The 18,873-nt window shown below is 48.8% G+C and overlaps 1 protein-coding gene across 1 annotated transcript in view; it reads right to left on the reverse strand.

The window, feature by feature from the left end:
* The window catches only part of LOC139412990 (sodium channel protein type 2 subunit alpha-like), a 42,869-nt gene that overhangs the window by 11,188 nt on the left and 12,808 nt on the right, over window positions 1–18,873 (reverse strand). Inside the window, exons 6-17 of the mRNA XM_071159935.1 lie at window positions 18,257–18,348; window positions 14,489–14,770; window positions 8,244–8,307; window positions 7,202–7,343; window positions 5,991–6,197; window positions 4,954–5,217; window positions 4,396–4,737; window positions 4,020–4,149; window positions 3,499–3,737; window positions 2,626–2,799; window positions 2,001–2,357; window positions 1,210–1,755 (exon numbers count right to left, since the gene is read on the reverse strand). Of these exons, the coding sequence (XP_071016036.1) occupies window positions 1,210–1,755; window positions 2,001–2,357; window positions 2,626–2,799; window positions 3,499–3,737; window positions 4,020–4,149; window positions 4,396–4,737; window positions 4,954–5,217; window positions 5,991–6,197; window positions 7,202–7,343; window positions 8,244–8,307; window positions 14,489–14,770; window positions 18,257–18,348 (2,839 nt within the window). The remainder of the gene's footprint in view (window positions 1–1,209; window positions 1,756–2,000; window positions 2,358–2,625; window positions 2,800–3,498; window positions 3,738–4,019; window positions 4,150–4,395; window positions 4,738–4,953; window positions 5,218–5,990; window positions 6,198–7,201; window positions 7,344–8,243; window positions 8,308–14,488; window positions 14,771–18,256; window positions 18,349–18,873) is intronic.

Genomic DNA, 18,873 nt, shown 5'->3' on the forward strand with positions numbered 1-18,873 from the left:
CACATCCATGAGCCTCCACACACATCCATGAGTATACTCAGTCAACCAGATAACACACACACACACACATCAGCCCATTATAGATATTGAATGAAAACATCCAGAAACGACCTGCTACTTGCGCCAAAGGCCATTCTGACTCATTATCTGTAGTGACTGTACTGTCGTCTTATGCAACGTCATTGTTTTGACGCTTAGGGCTTTATAAAAGTACACTACAACTCCCTGGATAGTGGACTAGGCTCGAAAGACATGATGCAATGACTCAATGAGTCAGCAAAATATCTAGTTGGCAACTGCCTCTGGAAAGTCTGGACTTCTCAGATTCTATCCATTGATGTGTAGTGGTAAAAAAAGAATAGCTGAACAAAGTAACGCTGTCTATATTTTCAATGCATTTTTCCTCTTTAGGTGGCTAAACGGCTGGCGAGATGAAAAGGTGTCCCTTCGATTATATCCCTTCCACTTCACCACTGATTCTGTTTACAGACCTGCGTCAAACACAGCAGACCTTGGTCAAATACATATGACAAAAACGTTGAAATACCATAGAGTTGCGCTGTATTTAGCTTGCCTGACAAAATGGAACCAATGGCACAGTCCCAAAAGTGTAAACCAATGGAATAGTCCAACATTTGTAATCTAATAAGCCTTGTTCAACCATCCTGATCTCCCGAGCTCACATTCTGTTTCACTACACATGGCATGAAACGGGAGCACACATGGTTAGTTATGGTTCACAAGGCTAGTAAACCAATGGAACAGTCCCAATAGTGTTAAATAATGGAATCATCCCAAAAGTGTAAACCAATGGAATTGGCCCAAAAGTGTAAACCAATGGAATAGTCCCAAAAGCGCCCACTTTGCTTAAGGTCAAGCTAAATCACGGCACCTCCAGTATTTGGGATAGTGTATTTGACCCAGATGTGACACACAGACACCACTCAAAGCTAACACAGACACCACTCAAAACTAACACAGACAGCACTCAAAACTAACACAGACACCACTCAAAACTAACACAGACACCACTCAAAACTAACACAGAGAGCACTCAAAACTAACACAGACACCACTCAAAACTAACACAGACACCACTCAAAACTAACACAGACACCACTCAAAGATACCACAATTAAAAGATGTGATGTGACTGTGCTCGTTGCTACTTAACGGAGCAGCAAAGGGGTCTCTAGTCAAACCTCTTACCTCTTTGCTGCCCATCGACATTTCCTCGGAGGCCGAGTCGCTGCTGAAGTCCTCCGTGATAGCGGTCTCAAAGTCTGACTCGCACACCGCGATGGGCACACTCACCGTCAGGCTGGGGTTGTGGATGAACGACATGTAGTTGCACTCCTCCTTTGGGTAATTCTCCGTACTATCTCCTAGCCCCACCCCCAACCCCCCTCCGGGCCGCCCGTTCCCCTCCTTCAGATAGACCCCACTCGGATCTTTACTGATCTCGACCAACGTGTGTTTTGAGATGCAGTTGCCCCCCTTGCCGTTGATGGAGCTGTGGAGCTCGTCCAGGGGCTTGCCCTCCTCCAGTGACCCCTCCTTTACCCCTTTGGTGGCTCCGCCCCCGAGGAACAGGCTCTGAATGACCTGGCGGATGGCCACCTTGACCCAGGCCACGCCCCTCTGGATGCGGCCCACAGCGATCTGCAGGTTGTTCATCTCGCTGTCGTCGTCTGTGGCCGCCAGGTTGTCGGCGCTAAAGGAGCTGAGCAGCAGGGCCAGGAACAGATTCAGGACCTGCAGAGACAGAGGGAGGAAAGGACCAGGAGGGAGGAGAGTTGGAGTCCATTCTGATCTGGGTTCAGTTGTTCATTTGGAGATTCAGGTCAAATTGAAAATTGCATTTCACGTGAATATGGCAATGCTTAAAACATATCTGCTGTCCCAGATATTGACCACAAAAGATTCATCACAAGTACAGTGATATCATCCATAGGTATGGGGATTCTGGGATATACAATGACGACAGTACAACCACCTACCACCAGGTTCCCTATAACCATGACCATCAGGAAGACGATGAGACACATGCTCTGGCCAGCCACTTCCATACAGTCCCACATGGTCTCGATCCACTCCCCGCACAGCACCCGGAACACGATGAGGAACGAGTGGAAGAAGTCGTGCATGTGCCAGCGGGGCAGCTGGCAGTTGTCTGCGATCTTACACACACACTCCTTGTAGCTCTTGCCGAACAGCTGCATGCCCACCACGGCGAAGATGAACACGATGATGGCTAGGACCAGTGTCAAGTTACCCAGCGCTCCCACCGAGTTACCGATGATCTTGATCAGCATGTTCAGGGTGGGCCAAGACTTGGCCAGTTTGAACACCCTCAACTGTTGACAAGAAGAATCACATCAGGAGTTCATTTTGTTGTCCCCTGTTGTGACTACGGTATTAATATCTAGCGAGCATCAATCAACGAAGGATGAAGATGAATATTAGCACTGTATCAAGGAGTACGTAAAAGAAAGAGCAACTGTTATTCCGCTAAGGAAGGGTAGTATAGTTATGTCTCCCGTAGAAATGTGTCAACTAGAAGGTACACAATCTGCTCTGACAGGGTCGACTCGGGAGAAACTGGTGTCAGAAGTGGGATCTCACCAATCGGAAAGACCGGAGCACAGACAGGCCCTCTACATTGGCCAGGCCGAGCTCCATCAGACTCAGACTGACGATGATGCCGTCAAATATGTTCCATCCCTGTTGAAAGTAGTAGTAGGGGTCCAGAGCGATTAGCTTGAAACACATCTCAGCCGTGAAGATGCCCGTGAACACCTACACAGAGACAGAGGCAGTAGTTAGACTTCAGCACGGTTAGACATACTTCCATAGAATGAGTGTTAGTGGTTGTGTGGGTAGTGTGTGGGTTAAGCTTGGCTAGCCATACTTATTTTGGACCTATGGATAGTGGATAGATGTACATCGCTGTATACAGTTTCAATAGTATGCGGCCAACTTGGTGGCTGAATCTTCTAAAATAGACTTAGACAATGAAACTGTGAAAAATAACAGATTGGGGATTTGGAAGGTGCCACGTGTGACTTTGAGGAGAAGCTATATCAGGCGCAAGAGATTTTCCTTACAAATTCATTAGACATGAATAAAGCAGCAGCGGACATTTCGGGAACTCTTATCCACCAGACCTGTACATCCAGGAATGGATCTCCATCATTTGTAACTGTTTCTGATGTATGTATTGTGAAGTATTGTTCAATAGATGTACTATGTAAGGCATTTATTCATCTGTGTTTCTATTTCATGATTCATTTTGACACATGCTATCAGATTGCTGAGTAAATGGTTTGGGAGTAAAAAAATATCTAAAAATATATACGATGCATTGAATGAAGAAAAAAAATATACAATTAGAAATGGCCGTTAGGGGAGAAAACCACCCCAGTAACAGCCTATCTATAACAGCTTGATATTTCGATAAAGCCTTGCAAGTTTACCTCAATAATGTCGAACACTTACCAAGTTCCCGACAGAGAGGACGTGGTTGAACTCCGTGGTCATGGGATAATGTTCCATGGCCATGAACAGGGTGTTGAGTACGATGCAGACGGTGATGGCCAGGTCCACGAAGGGGTCCATCACCACCGTGTTGACGATCCCCTTGAAACTCAACCACATAGGACAGCAGTCCCAGATCAGATAGGTGTTGGCAAACTTATACCAGCATGGTGGACACTTCTGCCTGGACTCTTCAAGCTCTGGAAAGGGTTAAAACAGACACATTTTAGTGACACTTTCTAATGACATTTTCCCTCCTTTTTAAAAAAACTAGTTAGTCATTTAGCAGACGCTCTTCTTCAGAGCGACTCACAGGAGCAATTAGGGTTAAGTGCCTTGCTCAAGGGCACATCGACGGGGCACAGACAGATTCTTCACCGTCGACACAACTAATGGTTGTTGTAGGCTATGGGTCTTCAAGATGTTCGGTTCATCGGTCTGGTATTATAACATATTATTTGAGAACTTGTTGTGACACCAACCCTCCATGGTGTTGGTGAGAATACTGGCCACACTCATAGCTCTGGCTCTGGCTGGCTCATCTAGGTAGGCCATGGAAGCCTGGCGAGACCTCCTCTTCTTCAGCCTCATCTCAGAGTCAGTGGTCGTCCCCTGGAGACAAAGAAACATCTGGAAGAGTTATTCAGTGTATGGACCAGGTGGCCTGTGAGGGATCATAACCATGACTATACCATCTATGTTGGGTTCACTTCAAATAGTATTTATTTTCTGTCAAATACTTTAGATGGTCAATGGAACCAATAGAATAATCCCAAAAGTGCAAACCCGTGTCATCTGGCTCAACCAAAATAAAAGTAATACTATTTGGAGCCTGGACTGATAAAAACTATAGCTCACCTCAGGCAGGAGCAGTCCTACAGGCGAGGTGGGCACCGAGGTCCCTCCCACTAGCGAGACGACGCCGTTACAGTCCACGGTGCAGTGCATCTTGCCGTTGGCGGGCAGCAGGACGCGCTGAGGGGCCAGGCTAGTCTGACTGACCGTGCTGGAGCGGCGCTCGGCACGGCAAGGCACGAACAGGGAGCCGCGGCGGCTGTCGGTGTCCTCGAACGTGCTTTGCTCGTCGTCGGCGAAATCATTATCGGAGACAACATCGCGGGCGCGGCCTCGGAAGCTAAACAGGCTAGCTCGGCTGTTCCTCCTCGGGGAGAAGAGGGAGCCGCGGATACTGAGGAGAGACTGGTGGAAGGGGAGAAGGAGGAGAGAGAGAAAGGTATCAGTACTGAGAAAGAGGAGGAGGATGGAGGTGATAGAGACGATGAAACAGAAGTAGGGAGATCAACATGATTGGAGTGGCTCAGAGGACACTCTGCCCAGTGGAGTGACGAGGAAGATGATGGTAATGAGGACAATGGTGACTAAGACAATGGCCCTTTCCCCTCACTGTGTACTCGCCTGGTTGGGTGAGGAGCATCTCTTCTCGTAGGACAGCCGGTTGGCATCTATCGAAAACCGGAAGCTTAACCTCTTGATACTGTCCTCTGACTCGGACTTGTGGAACTTCTCGTGCTCGCCCCTCTCTTTTCTCTTCTTCTGACGGTTCATTCTCTCCTTGGCGCTCTTGGAGCTGAGTTTGGAGGTCCCTGAGGAGGCTTCTGAGGAGGGCCCCCCTCTCCCGCTGTACTCTTCGTTGCTCTCTGTGGTTGCTGCCGCGGCAACCTGCCAGCCAATCACACACAACCACAGTTGTCACGGCAACCGGCACCCGTCTTTGGTGGACAGAGCACAGAGCAGAGCAGCAGGCAGCACAAATACCCAAATCAACTTCAAAGAACTTCTAAAAATGGAGGCCTGTGTATTGTCCCACAAACTGACTGTTTTCTTAACGAAACTGGCAAAGACTAAAAGGTTATCTGTTCCAGAAGCAAGGGAACAACCCAATTGCTCTTTGAAATAATAACAAGCCCTGCACAACCTGAATCCCTGTGGATTCATTAACAACAACAAAAAGCATGGGATACAACATCAAACATTTTTCAAAAGCAACATTGTACTCGGTATATAAAATCTTTGTGATATCCATGTTTTTGTTATTATTGCATTGCTGGACTATTGGTCAAGCTGTTATTGTAAATAAGAAATGATGTGTAGCAGATGGAACCTCCCTCCCTCCACGGAACCTAATACTGTACTACCAATACTGCACAGAGTAATTATTCCTTCTTTATCTACCTCTTGTTTCCATAGTAATGGAGCACCATTGTCTGTAGAAGCTTGACACCAAGCAAGCACCAAGACATACTTATGTAAGAGAGGATTATGGACTTGAGAGAGGAAGGGCAATAGAGGGCAGGGTAGGGGAAGACAGAGAAAGACAGGGAGGACTACTGTGTCGTCGCTCTGGATAAGACGGTCTGCGTGATGACTCGAATGCAAATGATAAAAAAGTCAAACTCCGCAATGCAAATGCACAACCAGAAATCAGCCAATACCAATGCCTCCTCCTGTTGTCTCTTGAGCTGCTCCAGCATGGCCTGGAACTCCTCCTCCTTCTGGGCTGCCTCCTCTATGGTGGCCTGGTTCTGCTCGTCGTAGGCCATGGCCACCACAGCCAGGATCAGGTTGACCAGGTAGAAGGAACCCAGGAAGATCACCAACACAAAGAACATCATGTAGGGCTTCCCCGCCGCTCGCAGGGTCTAAGAGGGAGGGAGAGAGAGAGGGACGGTGGAGGGAGAGAGAGGGGGGAGGGGGAGAATGGAGGGAGGGGGAGGGAGAGAGAGAGAGGGACGGTGGAGGGAGAGAGAGAGAGAGAGAGAGGGAGGGAGAGAAGGGAAAGAGGGAGGGGAGGGAGCGGGGAAAGAGGGATAGAGGGAGGGGAGGGAGAGAGGGATAGAGGGAGGGGAGGGAGAGAGAGGGACGGTGGAGGGAGAGAGAGGGGGGAGGGGGAGAATGGAGGGAGGGGGAGGGAGAGAGAGAGAGGGACGGTGGAGGGAGAGAGAGAGAGAGAGGGAGGGAGAGAGGGACGGTGGAGGGAGAGAGAGAGAGAGAGAGAGAGGGAGGGAGAGAGGGACGGTGGAGGGAGAGAGAGGGGGGAGGGGGAGAATGGAGGGAGGGGGAGGGAGAGAGAGAGAGGGACGGTGGAGGGAGAGAGAGAGAGAGAGGGAGGGAGAGAGGGACGGTGGAGGGGAGAGAGAGAGAGAGAGGGAGGGAGAGAAGGGAAAGAGGGAGGGGAGGGAGCGGGGAAAGCGGGATAGAGGGAGGGGAGGGAGAGAGGGATAGAGGGAGGGGGAAAGAGGGATAGAGGGAGGGGAGGGAGAGAAGGATAGAGGGAGGGGAGGGAGAGAAGGATAGAGGGAGGGGAGGGAGAGAAGGATAGAGGGAGAGAAGGATAGAGGGAGGGGAGAGAGAGAAGGATAGAGGGAGGGGAGGGAGAGAAGGATAGAGGGAGGGGATGGAGAGAAGGATAGAGGGAGGGGAGGGAGAGAAGGATAGAGGGAGGGGAGGGAGAGAAGGATAGAGGGAGGGGAGGGAGAGAAAGATAGAGGGAGGGGAGGGAGATAGAGAATTGTTTTCATTATATGCATTTTATTTTCTTTACCAGTATTCCTGGTAAATGATAAAGCACTAAAAGGGGATCAAGTATATCAGATCAGCAAACAGTGAGCGGACATTTTGTTTCTAACGAATAGCTTTGGCCCACCTGTTGGTAGAGGTTTTCCCAGAAGTCCTGTGTCATGAGTCTGAACAGGGACAGGAAGGCCCAGCCAAACGAGTCGAAGCTTGTGTAGTCGTAGTCTGGGTTCCTGCCCGCCTTAATGCACGTGAATCCCTCTGGGCAGAGCCTGTGTTGAAGACCCCCATACACAACACAGCAAGCATGTGGTGGTCACTAAACCACAACCACAAGCCACTTGTACAGTACAGAGCGATACAGTGGATACTTATGGTGTCCACTGAGCAGCATTGGTTTTCATTAGATTGACTTAACTGCACTTACACTGAATGTGATTTCATTTTCTAGGATCAGCCTGACTACATTAACACTATCCACTGTAAGTAGCACCTGTTTTTATACTTGACTGCATCAAATGAATCAATTCTGCTGAAATAGTATAGTCCTCTTCACTCTCTTTTATTCGCGCCATGTTCTCTATTCTGGTTAGAATGTCGTCAATGCCTAAGTGTTAAGGAAACGAGTGAGTACGCTTACATGCACACTAATAACTCGATATTAAACTGATTAAGGCAGAAGGCCGAGTAAACACCTTACTCTGCTGATCTTAACCGGCGTCAGGTCAAAGTCAATTAAAGCACCTGGTTTTCCGAGCAGTCTTTCTAATTATTAGGCCATGTAAACAACTTCTTTGGCGTTCCAGCTGTGAGTCTGGTCTTTGTATGTACCAGCACGTACATACTGAAAGTATGCATCTTACCAATGTTTTTCACAAACAAACTTCATGTGTCCAAACTCAGAATCAAATAGTCTTTGCAAAAACAACATGTTGTAAAAGCGTTTATCTGCTGATTTTCCAATGTGTCCGTTTAAACATGATTATTAGGTAAATCGCTCTTCTTGCAGAGCACGTTAAAGGTTTTAATCAAACTATTATATTCCTCTGACAGTGCACAATAAACATATTTATTGTGCGCATGTAATCGTGCTCAGTAACTCCGTATGCGTGTTGAGGCTGGGTTGGTGAATGTCATTGGCTATGTAAATAAAGGATGTTGTCAAGTCTCACCCGGCTCCACTGCCATTCCCACAGAGGAGGGCGTCCCTGCGGTTGAGGAGGTAATAGTAATTACCTACAAGGAAGAACAGAGAGAGGAACAATCAGTCAATATGTTGAGGAGCGCTCGAGGAAAGGAGGGAGGCAGGCAGGGAGGAAAGAGAGGAGGGAGGCAGGGAGGGAGGAAAGAGAGGAGGGAGGCAGGCAGGGAGGAAAGAGAGGAGGGAGGTAGGGAGGAGAGAGAGGAGGGGCGCAGGCAGAGAGGAAAGAGAGGAGGGAGGCAGGGAGGAGAGAGAGGAGGGAGGCAGGGAGGGAGGAAAGAGAGGAGGGAGGCAGGGAGGAGAGAGAGGAGGGAGGCAGGGAGGGAGGAGAGAGAGGAGGGAGGCAGGGAGGAGAGAGAGGAGGGAGGCAGGCAGGGAGGAAAGAGAGGAGGGAGGCAGGCAGGGAGGAAAGAGAGGAGGGAGGCAGGGAGGAGAGAGAGGAGGGAGGCAGGGAGGGAGGAAAGAGAGGAGGGAGGCAGGGAGGAGAGAGAGGAGGGAGGCAGGGAGGATAGAGAGGAGGGAGGCAGGGAGGAGAGAGAGAAGGGAGGCAGGGAGGGAGGAGAGAGAGGAGGGAGGCAGGCAGGGAGGAAAGAGAGGAGGGAGGCAGGCAGGGAGGAAAGAGAGGAGGGAGGCAGGGAGGAGAGAGAGGAGGGAGGCAGGGAGGGAGGAGAGAGAGGAGGGAGGCAGGCAGGGAGGAAAGAGAGGAGGGAGGCAGACAGGGAGGAAAGAGAGGAGGGAGGCAGGGAGGGAGGAAAGAGAGGAGGGAGGCAGGGAGGCGAGAGAGGAGGGAGGCAGGGAGGGAGGATAGAGAGGAGGGAGGCAGGGAGGAGAGAGAGGAGGGAGGCAGGGAGGGAGGAGAGAGAGGAGGGTGGCAGGGAGGAGAGAGAGGAGGGAGGCAGGGAGGAGAGAGAGGAGGGAGGCAGGCAGGGAGGAAAGAGAGGAGGGAGGCAGGGAGGAAAGAGAGGAGGGAGGCAGGCAGGCAGGGAGGAAAGAGAGGAGGGAGGCAGGGAGGAGAGAGAGGAGGGAGGCAGGGAGGGAGGAGAGAGAGGAGGGGGGCAGGGAGGGAGGAGAGAGAGGAGGGAGGCAGGGAGGAAAGAGAGGAGGGAGGCAGGCAGGGAGGGAGGAAAGAGAGGAGGGAGGCAGGGAGGAGAGAGAGGAGGGAGGCAGGCAGGGAGGGAGGAAAGAGAGGAGGGAGGCAGGGAGGAGAGAGAGGAGGGAGGCAGGGATGGAGGAGAGAGAGAAGGGATGCAGGCAGGGAGGACAGAGGAGGGAGACAGGCAGGGAGGGAGGAGAGAGAGGAGGGAGGCAGGCAGGCAGGGAGGAAAGAGGAGGGAGGCAGGCAGGGAGGGAGGAAAGAGAGGAGAGAGGCAGGGAGGGAGGAGAGAGAGAAGGGAGGCAGGGAGGGAGGAGAGAGAGGAGGGAGGCAGGCAGGCAGGGAGGAAAGAGAGGAGGGAGGCAGGGAGGAGAGAGAGGAGGGAGGCAGGGAGGGAGGAGAGAGGAGGGAGGCAGGGAGGGAGGAGAGAGAGGAGGGTGGCAGGGAGGAGAGAGAGGAGGGAGGCAGGGAGGAGAGAGAGGAGGGAGGCAGGGAGGAAAGAGAGGAGGGAGGCAGGCAGGGAGGAAAGAGAGGAGGGAAGCAGGCAGGGAGGAAAGAGAGGAGGGAGGCAGGGAGGAAAGAGAGGAGGGAGGCAGGCAGGGAGGAAAGAGAGGAGGGAGGCAGGCAAGGAGGAAAGAGAGGAGGGAGGCAGGGAGGAGAGAGAGGAGAGAGGCAGGGAGGGAGGAGAGAGAGGAGGGAGGCAGGGAGGAGAGAGAGGAGGGAGGCAGGCAGGGAGGAGAGAGAGGAGGGAGGCAGGGAGGAAAGAGAGGAGGGAGGCAGGCAAGGAGGAAAGAGAGGAGGGAGGCAGGGAGGAGAGAGAGGAGAGAGGCAGGGAGGGAGGAGAGAGAGGAGGGAGGCAGGGAGGGAGGAGAGAGAGGAGGGAGGCAGGGAGGAGAGAGAGGAGGGAGGCAGGCAGGGAGGAGAGAGAGGAGGGAGGCAGGCAGGGAGGAAAGAGAGGAGGGAGGCAGGGAGGAGAGAGAGGAGGGAGGCAGGCAGGGAGGAAAGAGAGGAGAGAGGCAGGCAGGGAGGAGAGAGAGGAGGGAGGCAGGCAGGGAGGAAAGAGAGGAGGGAGGCAGGCAGGGAGGGAGGAAAGAGAGGAGGGACGCAGGGAGGGAGGAAAGAGAGGAGGGAGGCAGGCAGGGAGGAGTGAGAGGAGGGAGGCAGGGAGGGAGGAGAGTGAGGAGGGAGTCAGGCAGGGAGGAAAGAGAGGAGGGAGGCAGGGAGGGAGGAGAGAGAGGAGGGAGGCAGGGAGGAGAGAGAGGAGGGAGGAAGGCAGGGAGGAGAGAGAGAGAGGAGGGAGACAGGCAGGGAGGAAAGAGAGGAGGGAGGCAGGGAGGAGAGAGAGGAGGGAGGCAGGCAGGGAGGAAAGAGAGGAGGGAGGCAGGCAGGGAGGAGAGAGAGGAGGGAGGCAGGCAAGGAGGAAAGAGAGGAGGGTGGCTTGAAACTGGATTAGAAGGTTTGAAATTGAGCAAATAATGTTAATGGGTTTTCAAACTTGTACAGTATTCTGATTAATGAATTAAACAAACAATCTGCTGTGGCTCTGCTTTGAGTGAAATAAACAAAATCACTTGATTAAAATAATTGTTATTATCATTATATATGGCAAAAAGGGGGGTGCAACTGAATATTAGGAAGGTGTCCTTAATATACACTGAACAAATATATAAACACAACATGTCCTATGGTCCTATGTTTCATGAGCTGAAATAAAAGATCCCAGAAATGTTCCATATGCACAAAAACCTTATTTCTCTAAAATTTTGTGCACACATTTATTACATCCCATGTTAGTGAGTATTTTTCCTTTGCCAAGATAATCCATCCACCTGACAGGTGTGACATATCAAGAAGCTGATTAAACAGCATGATCATTACACAGGTGCACCTTGTGCTGGGGACAATAAAAGGCCACTCTAAAATGTGCACTTGTGTCACACAACGCCACAGATGTATCAAGATTTGAGGGAGTGTGCAATTGGCATGCTGACTACAGGAATGTCTACCAGAGCTGTTGCCAGAGAATTTAATGTTAATTTCTCTACCATCAGCCGCCTTCAACGTCATTTTAGAGAATTTGGCAGTATGTCGAACCGGCCTCACAACCGCAGACCCCGTGTAAACTTCTTCACCTGCGGGATCGTCTGAGACCAGCCTCTCAGACAGCTGATGAAACTGAGGAGTATTTCTGTCCGTAATAAAACCCTTTTGTGGGGAAAAACTCATTGTGATTGGTTGGGCCTGGCTCCCAAGTGGGTGGGCCTACGCCCTCCCATGGCTGCGCCCCTGCCCAATCATGTGGAATCAATAGATTAGGACCTAATTTATTTATTTCATTTCACTGATTTCCTTATATGAAATGTAATTCAGTAAAATAATAGAAATTGTCACACAGTTTACATACACTAAGTTGACTATGCCTTTAAACAGCTTGGAAAATTCCAGAAAATCATGTCATGGCTTTAGAGGCTTCTGATAGGCTAATTGACATCATTAGCCTATCATCCTTGGGAGAAATTTCCAAATGCCTTAAGGAACCACGATCATCTGTACAAACAATAGTACACAAGTATAAACACCATGGGACCACGCAGCTGTCATACCGCTCAGGAAGGAGACACGTTCTGTCTCCTAGAAATGAACGTACTTCGGTGCGAAAAGAGCAAATCAATCCCAGAACAGCAGCAAAGGACCTTGTGAAGATGCTGGAGGAAACATGTACAAGCGTATCTATATCCACAGTAAAACGAGTCCTATATCGACATAACCTGAAAGGCCGCTCAGCAAGGAAGAAGCCACTGCTCCGAAACTGCCATGAAAAAAGCCAGACTACGGTTTACAACTGCACATGGGGACAAAGATCATACTTTTTGGAGAGAAATGTCCTCTAGTCTGATGAAACAAAAATATAACTGTTTGGCCATAATGACCATTGTTATGGTTGGAGGAAAAAGGGGGAGGCTTGCAAGTCGAAGAACACCATCCCAACCATGAAGCACGGGGGTGGCAGCATTATGTTGTGGTGGTGCTTTGCTGCAGGAGGGACTGGTGCACTTCACAAAATAAATGGCCTCATGAGGAAGGCAAATTATGTGGATACATTGAAGCAACATCTCAAGACATCAGTCAGGAAGTTAAAGCTTGGTCGCAAATGGGTCTTCCGAATAGACAATGACCCCAAGAATACTTCCAAAGTTGTGGCAAAATGGCTTAAGGACAACAAAGTCAAGGTATTGGAGTGGCCATTACAAAGCCCTGACCTCAGTCCTATAGAAAATTTGTGGGCAGAACGGAAAAAGCATGTGTGCAAGAAAGGAGGCCTACAAACCTGATTCAGTTACACCAGCTCTGTCAGGAGGAATGGGCCACAATTCACCCAACTTATTGTGGGAAGCTTGTGGAAGGCTACCCTGTCACGCCCTGATCTTTGTTTTCTTTAATATTTTGGTTAGGTCAGGGTGTGACAAGGGTGGTTGGTTTAGTTTTTGTATTGTCTAGGTGTTTTTGTCCTGTCTAGGGTTTTAGTATATCTATGTTTTTTTTTGTATGTCTAGATATATGTAGGTCTATGGTGGCCTGAATTGGTTCCCAATCAGATGCAGCTGTTTATCGTTGTCTCTGATTGGGGATCCTATTTAGGTTGCCATTTTCCATTTGGGTTTTGTGGGTTACTGTCTGTGTAGTTGCATGTCAGCACTCGTGTTCATAGCGGCACGTTTGTTTAGTGGTCTTCGTTTAAATAAAGAAGAATGCATTCATCTCACGCTGCGCCTTGGTCTCCTCGTTACCATGAACGTGACACACCCGAAACATTTGACCCAAGTTAAACCAGTTAAAGGCAATGCTACCAAATACTAATTGAGTGTAAACTTCTGACCCACTGGGAATGTGATGAAATAAATAAAAGCTGAAATAAATCACCCTCTCTACTATTATTCTGACATTTCACATTCTTAAAATAAAGTGGTGACCCTAACTGACCTAAGACAGGGAATTTTTACTAGGATTACATGTCAGGAATTGTTAAAAACTGAGTTTAAATGTATTTTGCTAAGGTGTATGTAAACTTCCGACTTCAACTGTATATTTATATATCGTGCAGAGGTAATAACTCCAATAATATCTCATCATGACCATGACTGGAACACTATGGACCGAGGAGGACCACTTCATACCCACTACTGTGGGTGGATGATAGATTGTTGTCAATAGATAATTCACAAAAAGGACGAAAGGAGTAAACATTAAATTATACAAGGATATCAATTAATCAAACCAATGTATCCCCTGAGACTGGAGGTCAATGAGACATATACTGTCTGTTTGGCAGTGTACCAACAGTGTAGGGGAAGAGGACAGAGAGATGTCTAGGAGAGTTTGACCCTGTGACCCTCTGGCCTTGATTACTAAAAACTGCTGGCTGCAGAGAGATGGAGAGGCTTACTGGAACTCTCACCCAGCTAACTGCTACACCTCCCTCCCAGACCTCTGTGACTCACATCCTCCATTACTCTCTCCATCTTTCCATCTCTCACTCAAATAGATTTATTTGCATGACATTGCATCAGTTCCATCGTCATTTCCCCCTGTTTTCTCTATCTTCTCTCTCCTACTCTCGCTCTCTCTCTTTGTAAATCCATTTCCTCTTTATCTTAGACCCTTTTCACTCTACCCTTTCTCTCTTCTTCATGTATCTCCTCCTCTGTTTCCACCTTGTCCCCTCTCTCCCCATGACATCAGTGTCATGTGTTGCTGGTCTGGTCTGTGTGCCCACCTGCCTGCCCGTCTGCCGCGCCCAACCAGCGGCCAGTGACAGCCTCCTCTCTCTCTCTTTCTCTCATAATGTGCCTGTTTTCTCACACACAGACAGGGTGTAGGAGGGGATGGGGGGTGGAGGGGGTTGTTGTGGGCGATTATCCACCACATTTGCCACAATTCCCCACCAATCACTGTCACTCTTTATCACGCTGCTTCACAGAAAGTGGGCAGGGCATGTGCTGTCTGGTTTTATTTCACGGAATAGGAAGTCTGTCTGAGTAGTGTGACTCAGATACTGTCTGAGGTAGAGAACTTGACCCTCATTACCCCAGTGCCCCTGCAGACAAAACAAGCACTTAGCTTACTCTCATCGTTGATGTACTCAGTCCAGTTTACGGAGCGAGTGACGTTGAAATCAGTGCCATTGAAATCCGTTCCATTTATGTTTGGAGTTCCCAGAGTTCTGTTCAGGTGGTTGTCGGGGATCGTGTCATTGACGAGGTTGCGGATACACTTCTGCCTCAGGTTTCCCATGAAGAGCTGCAGGCCAATCAGGGCGAAGACGCTGAGACAGAAAACGGTGAGGATCATGACGTCGGAGAGCTTCTTGACCGACTGGATCAGAGCGCCCACGATGGTCTTTAGTCCTGCAAGGGAGGGACGACGCACAGTCCTGGTTAACAGCTCCAACTGGTTAATAGAACAGATACATAATACAGTATAGAAATATAGTATAGAAATGCTAAGGTATATAGGAATGCTTCAGCCCCCAATGATAGCTAGCAAGCAGCATAGGAGATCCATATGTCCAGTTTCTGTATGGCATTCATACAGGAGCCAGTTGAGGTATAGACTGATCCTTTTTTCTCATGGATCTCTCCAGAGATGGTGTTGTTGGTGTTAAGATTATCCACTTCATAACACACTTAGATTAACCCCTAGCAAACTGTCTACACAGAAAGTATGTTTGTTGATAATCAAATTCTCTTTCTGAATAGACTCAGATCACTACAGATATCGTATCATATTCATATCATTACTTAGTGATCTGAACAGCAATGTAATAATGACGTAATGGACAAATTGCGATCATTCATTTTGATAGGGACCAAGTGTGTTGGGGTTTTAGTGATGCTAAGCAGATGCTAAGCTACAGGACTGTTTTTCTAGCACAGATTGGAATATGTTCTGGGATTCTTCCGATGGCATTGAGGAGTACACCACATCAGTCACTGGCTTCATCAATAAGTGCATCGATGACGTCGTTCCCTCAGTGACCATACGTACATACCCCAACCAGAAGCCATGTATTACAGGCAACATCCACACTGAGCTAAAGGGTAGAACTGCCGCTTACAAGAAGCGGGACTCTAACCCGGAAGCTTATAAGAAATCCCGCTATGCCCTCCGAAGAAACCATCAAACAAGCAAAGTGTCAATACAGGACTAAGATCTAATCATGATACTCTGGCTACGACGCTCGTCGGATGTGGCAGGGCTTGCAAACTATTACAGACTACAAAGGGAAGCCCAGCCGAGAGCTGTCCAGTGACACGAGCCTACCAGACAAGCTAAATTACTTCTATGCTCGCTTCGAGGCAAGTAACACTGAAACATGCATGAGCGCATCAGCTGTTCCGGACGACTCTGTGATCACGCTCTCCGCAACCGATGTAAGACCTTTAATCAGGTCAACAATCACAAGGCCGCAGGGCCAGACGGATTACCAGGACGTGTACTCCGAGCATGCGCTGATCAACTGGCAAGTGTCTTCACTGTCATTTTCAAACTCTCCCTATCCAAAGTCTGTAATAACTACATGTTTCAAGCAGACCACCACAGTCCCTGTGCCCAAGAACACTAAGGTAACTTGCCTAAATGACTACCGACCCGTAGCACTCATGTCTGTAGCCATGAAGTGCTTTGAAAGGCTGGTCATGGCTCACATCAACACCATTATCCCAGAAACCCTAGACCCACTCCAATTTGCATACCGCCCCAACCACCCTTTCACACCTGGACAAAAGGAACACCTATGTGAGAATGCTATTCATTGACTACAGCTCAGGGTTAAACACCATAGTGCCCTAGAAGCTCATCTCTAAGCTAAGGACCCTGGGACTAAACACCTCCCTCTGCAACTGGATCCTGGACTTCCTGACAGGCCGTCCCCAGGTGGTAAGGGTAGGTAACAACACATCCGCCACGCTGATCCTCAAAAAGGTGGCCCCTCAGGAGTGCGTGCTCAGTCCCCTCCTGTACTCTCTGTTCACTCATGACTGCACGGCCAGGCATGACTCCAACACCATCAATAAGTTTGCAGATGACACAACAGTGGTAGGCCTGATTGCTGACAATGACGAGACAGCCTATAGGGAGGAGGTCAGAGACCTGGCCGTGTGGTGCCAGGACAACAACCTCTCCCTCAACATGATCAAGACAAAGGAGTTGATTGTGGATTACAGGAAAAGGAGGGCTGAGCACAAACACATCACCAACAAACTAACAAGGTCAGAGCACACCAAGACAGTTGTGAAGAGGGCACGACAAAACCTATTCCTCCTCGTTACACTGAAAAGATTTGGCATGGGTTCTCAGATCTTCAAAAGGTTCTACAGCTGCACCATCAAGAGCATCTTGATGAGTTGCATCACTGCCTGGTACGGCAACTGCTCGGCCTCCGACTGCAAGGCACTACAGAGGGTAGTGCACATGGCCCAGTACATCACTGGGGCCAAGCTTCCTGTTCTCCAGGACCTCTATACCAGGTGGTGTCAGAGGAAGGCCCTAAAAATTGTCAAATACTCCAGCCACCCTAGTCATAGACTGTTCTCTCTGCTACAGCACGGCAAGCGGTACCAGAGTGCCAAGTCTAGGTCCAAGAGGCTTCTAAACAGCTTCTACCCTCAAGCCATAAGACTCCTAAACATCTAGTCAAATGGCTACCCAGAATATTTGCATTGCCCCCCCCCCCCCCTCTTTTACACTGCTGCTACTCTCTGTTATTATCTATGCATAGTCACTTTAATAACTCTGCCCATATGTATATTACCTCAATTACCTCGACTAACCGGAACCCCCTGTATATAGCATCGCTATTGTTATTTTTCTGCTGCTCTTTAATTATTTGGTATTTTTCTTAAAACTGCATTGTTGGTTAGGGTCTTGTAAGTAAGCATTTCACTGTAAGGTCTACCTGTTGTATTCGGCACATGTGACAAATAAAATTAGATTTGATTCGATTTGATTTGAAAGCGGGCTGATGTAGGTTGAGGTTAGCGACCCCCACTAATCAGGGGGTCAATGATGTGATTGGTTGGTCCATGAAACCGAGAGATGACAACTTTGTGAGAGTGTGTGTCATGGCATTGCCTAGCATCACTCTAGTACAACCCTATTCAACAACCACCATACACAGTGAACAAGACATACATGCAACTTAGAACAAGGACAGAGGGGGAACCCTAGACACAAATGCTCACCACACAAATTGGAATTTTTGCAATGTCTCATGCATAAAAAAGCAAACAAATCATAAATATCCTACCTAATTTCCCCAAAGGGCAAGATAGCAAAGAAAGAGAATTACAGGAAGAAAGTGAAAGTAATGTCATGTGTCTAAAAGCATGGAATCTTTTCCATCTCGATGGAGTGGGCCCAGATTCCTGCTTTTACTGGCCTGTGGAAAGGCAGCGTGACAGAGGCAACAACGCTACGCTAAGCTAACGTGAGATGAGCAGTTACTGTATCTCAGATGGAGCGGATTAGCCATTAGCCGTTAGCTTATAGCCTTGTTGCTAGCATTTAAGCATTTAACCTTTAACCTCTGACCTGGGCTCTCTCACCTGGGATGACTGATATAGTTTTGAGGGCTCGGAGAACCCTGAAGGTTCTGAGGGCCGAGACATTACCCAGGTCCACAAACTCTGTCACATATCTGTAAGGGAAGGCAGCAGGGGGAGGTTTGGGGGAGGGAGGAGGAGCGAGGGAAGGAAGGAAGGGGGAAGTCACACAAACGGACAGGACAGACACCATGACAACACAAGGGGTTGGGGGGAGGGGGGGAGGTTGACAAACGTCACAAACAAAAGACATCTTGGCTGACGGGTGAGAGAGCAGACACAGGTTCTTACCTGGGATGACCGAGATAGTTTTCAAAGCTCGCAATACTCTGAAAGTGCGCAGAGCTGAAACATTGCCTAGGTTTACAAACTCTGTTACATACCTGCAGGATTAAATGCACAGTTAAAAATCTGCATTGTACCCTGACATATTTGCAAATGCACACACACACACACACACACGTACAGACGCAGGTACACACATACGCGCATTTGAATACACCAAGTACACACTTTCACAGTAGAATTCATTCGATCAAATGCACTACACCATAAACATAGGAGTACATTAGATATCATACATACGTTTCAAGAAAGATCATTTGAAAAAAAAAATGTATTGAGTAAATGTAGTTAATGGATTATTTTCATTTTGAAGAGAGATTCAAATGTAATGAATTGATGGCCCTTTGTTAATGTAAAAATAGAAACGTAACAAACATTAGATTAGGGGTGGGGTCGCGAGAACAAAATAAACAGGGTCCCCAGAAAGTCTGGCAAAAAAAAATGGGGTCCCCGCTGAAAAAGTTGGAATGCCACCGGTCTAGAGCGTTGAGTGTGGTGACACTGCTCTAACCTCTGTGTCCTGACAGACGTGACAGACCTCTGTGTCCTGACAGACCTCTGTG

Source organism: Oncorhynchus clarkii, chromosome 7 (assembly GCF_045791955.1).
Source record: "Oncorhynchus clarkii lewisi isolate Uvic-CL-2024 chromosome 7, UVic_Ocla_1.0, whole genome shotgun sequence".
NCBI classification, from domain to species: domain Eukaryota; kingdom Metazoa; phylum Chordata; class Actinopteri; order Salmoniformes; family Salmonidae; genus Oncorhynchus; species Oncorhynchus clarkii.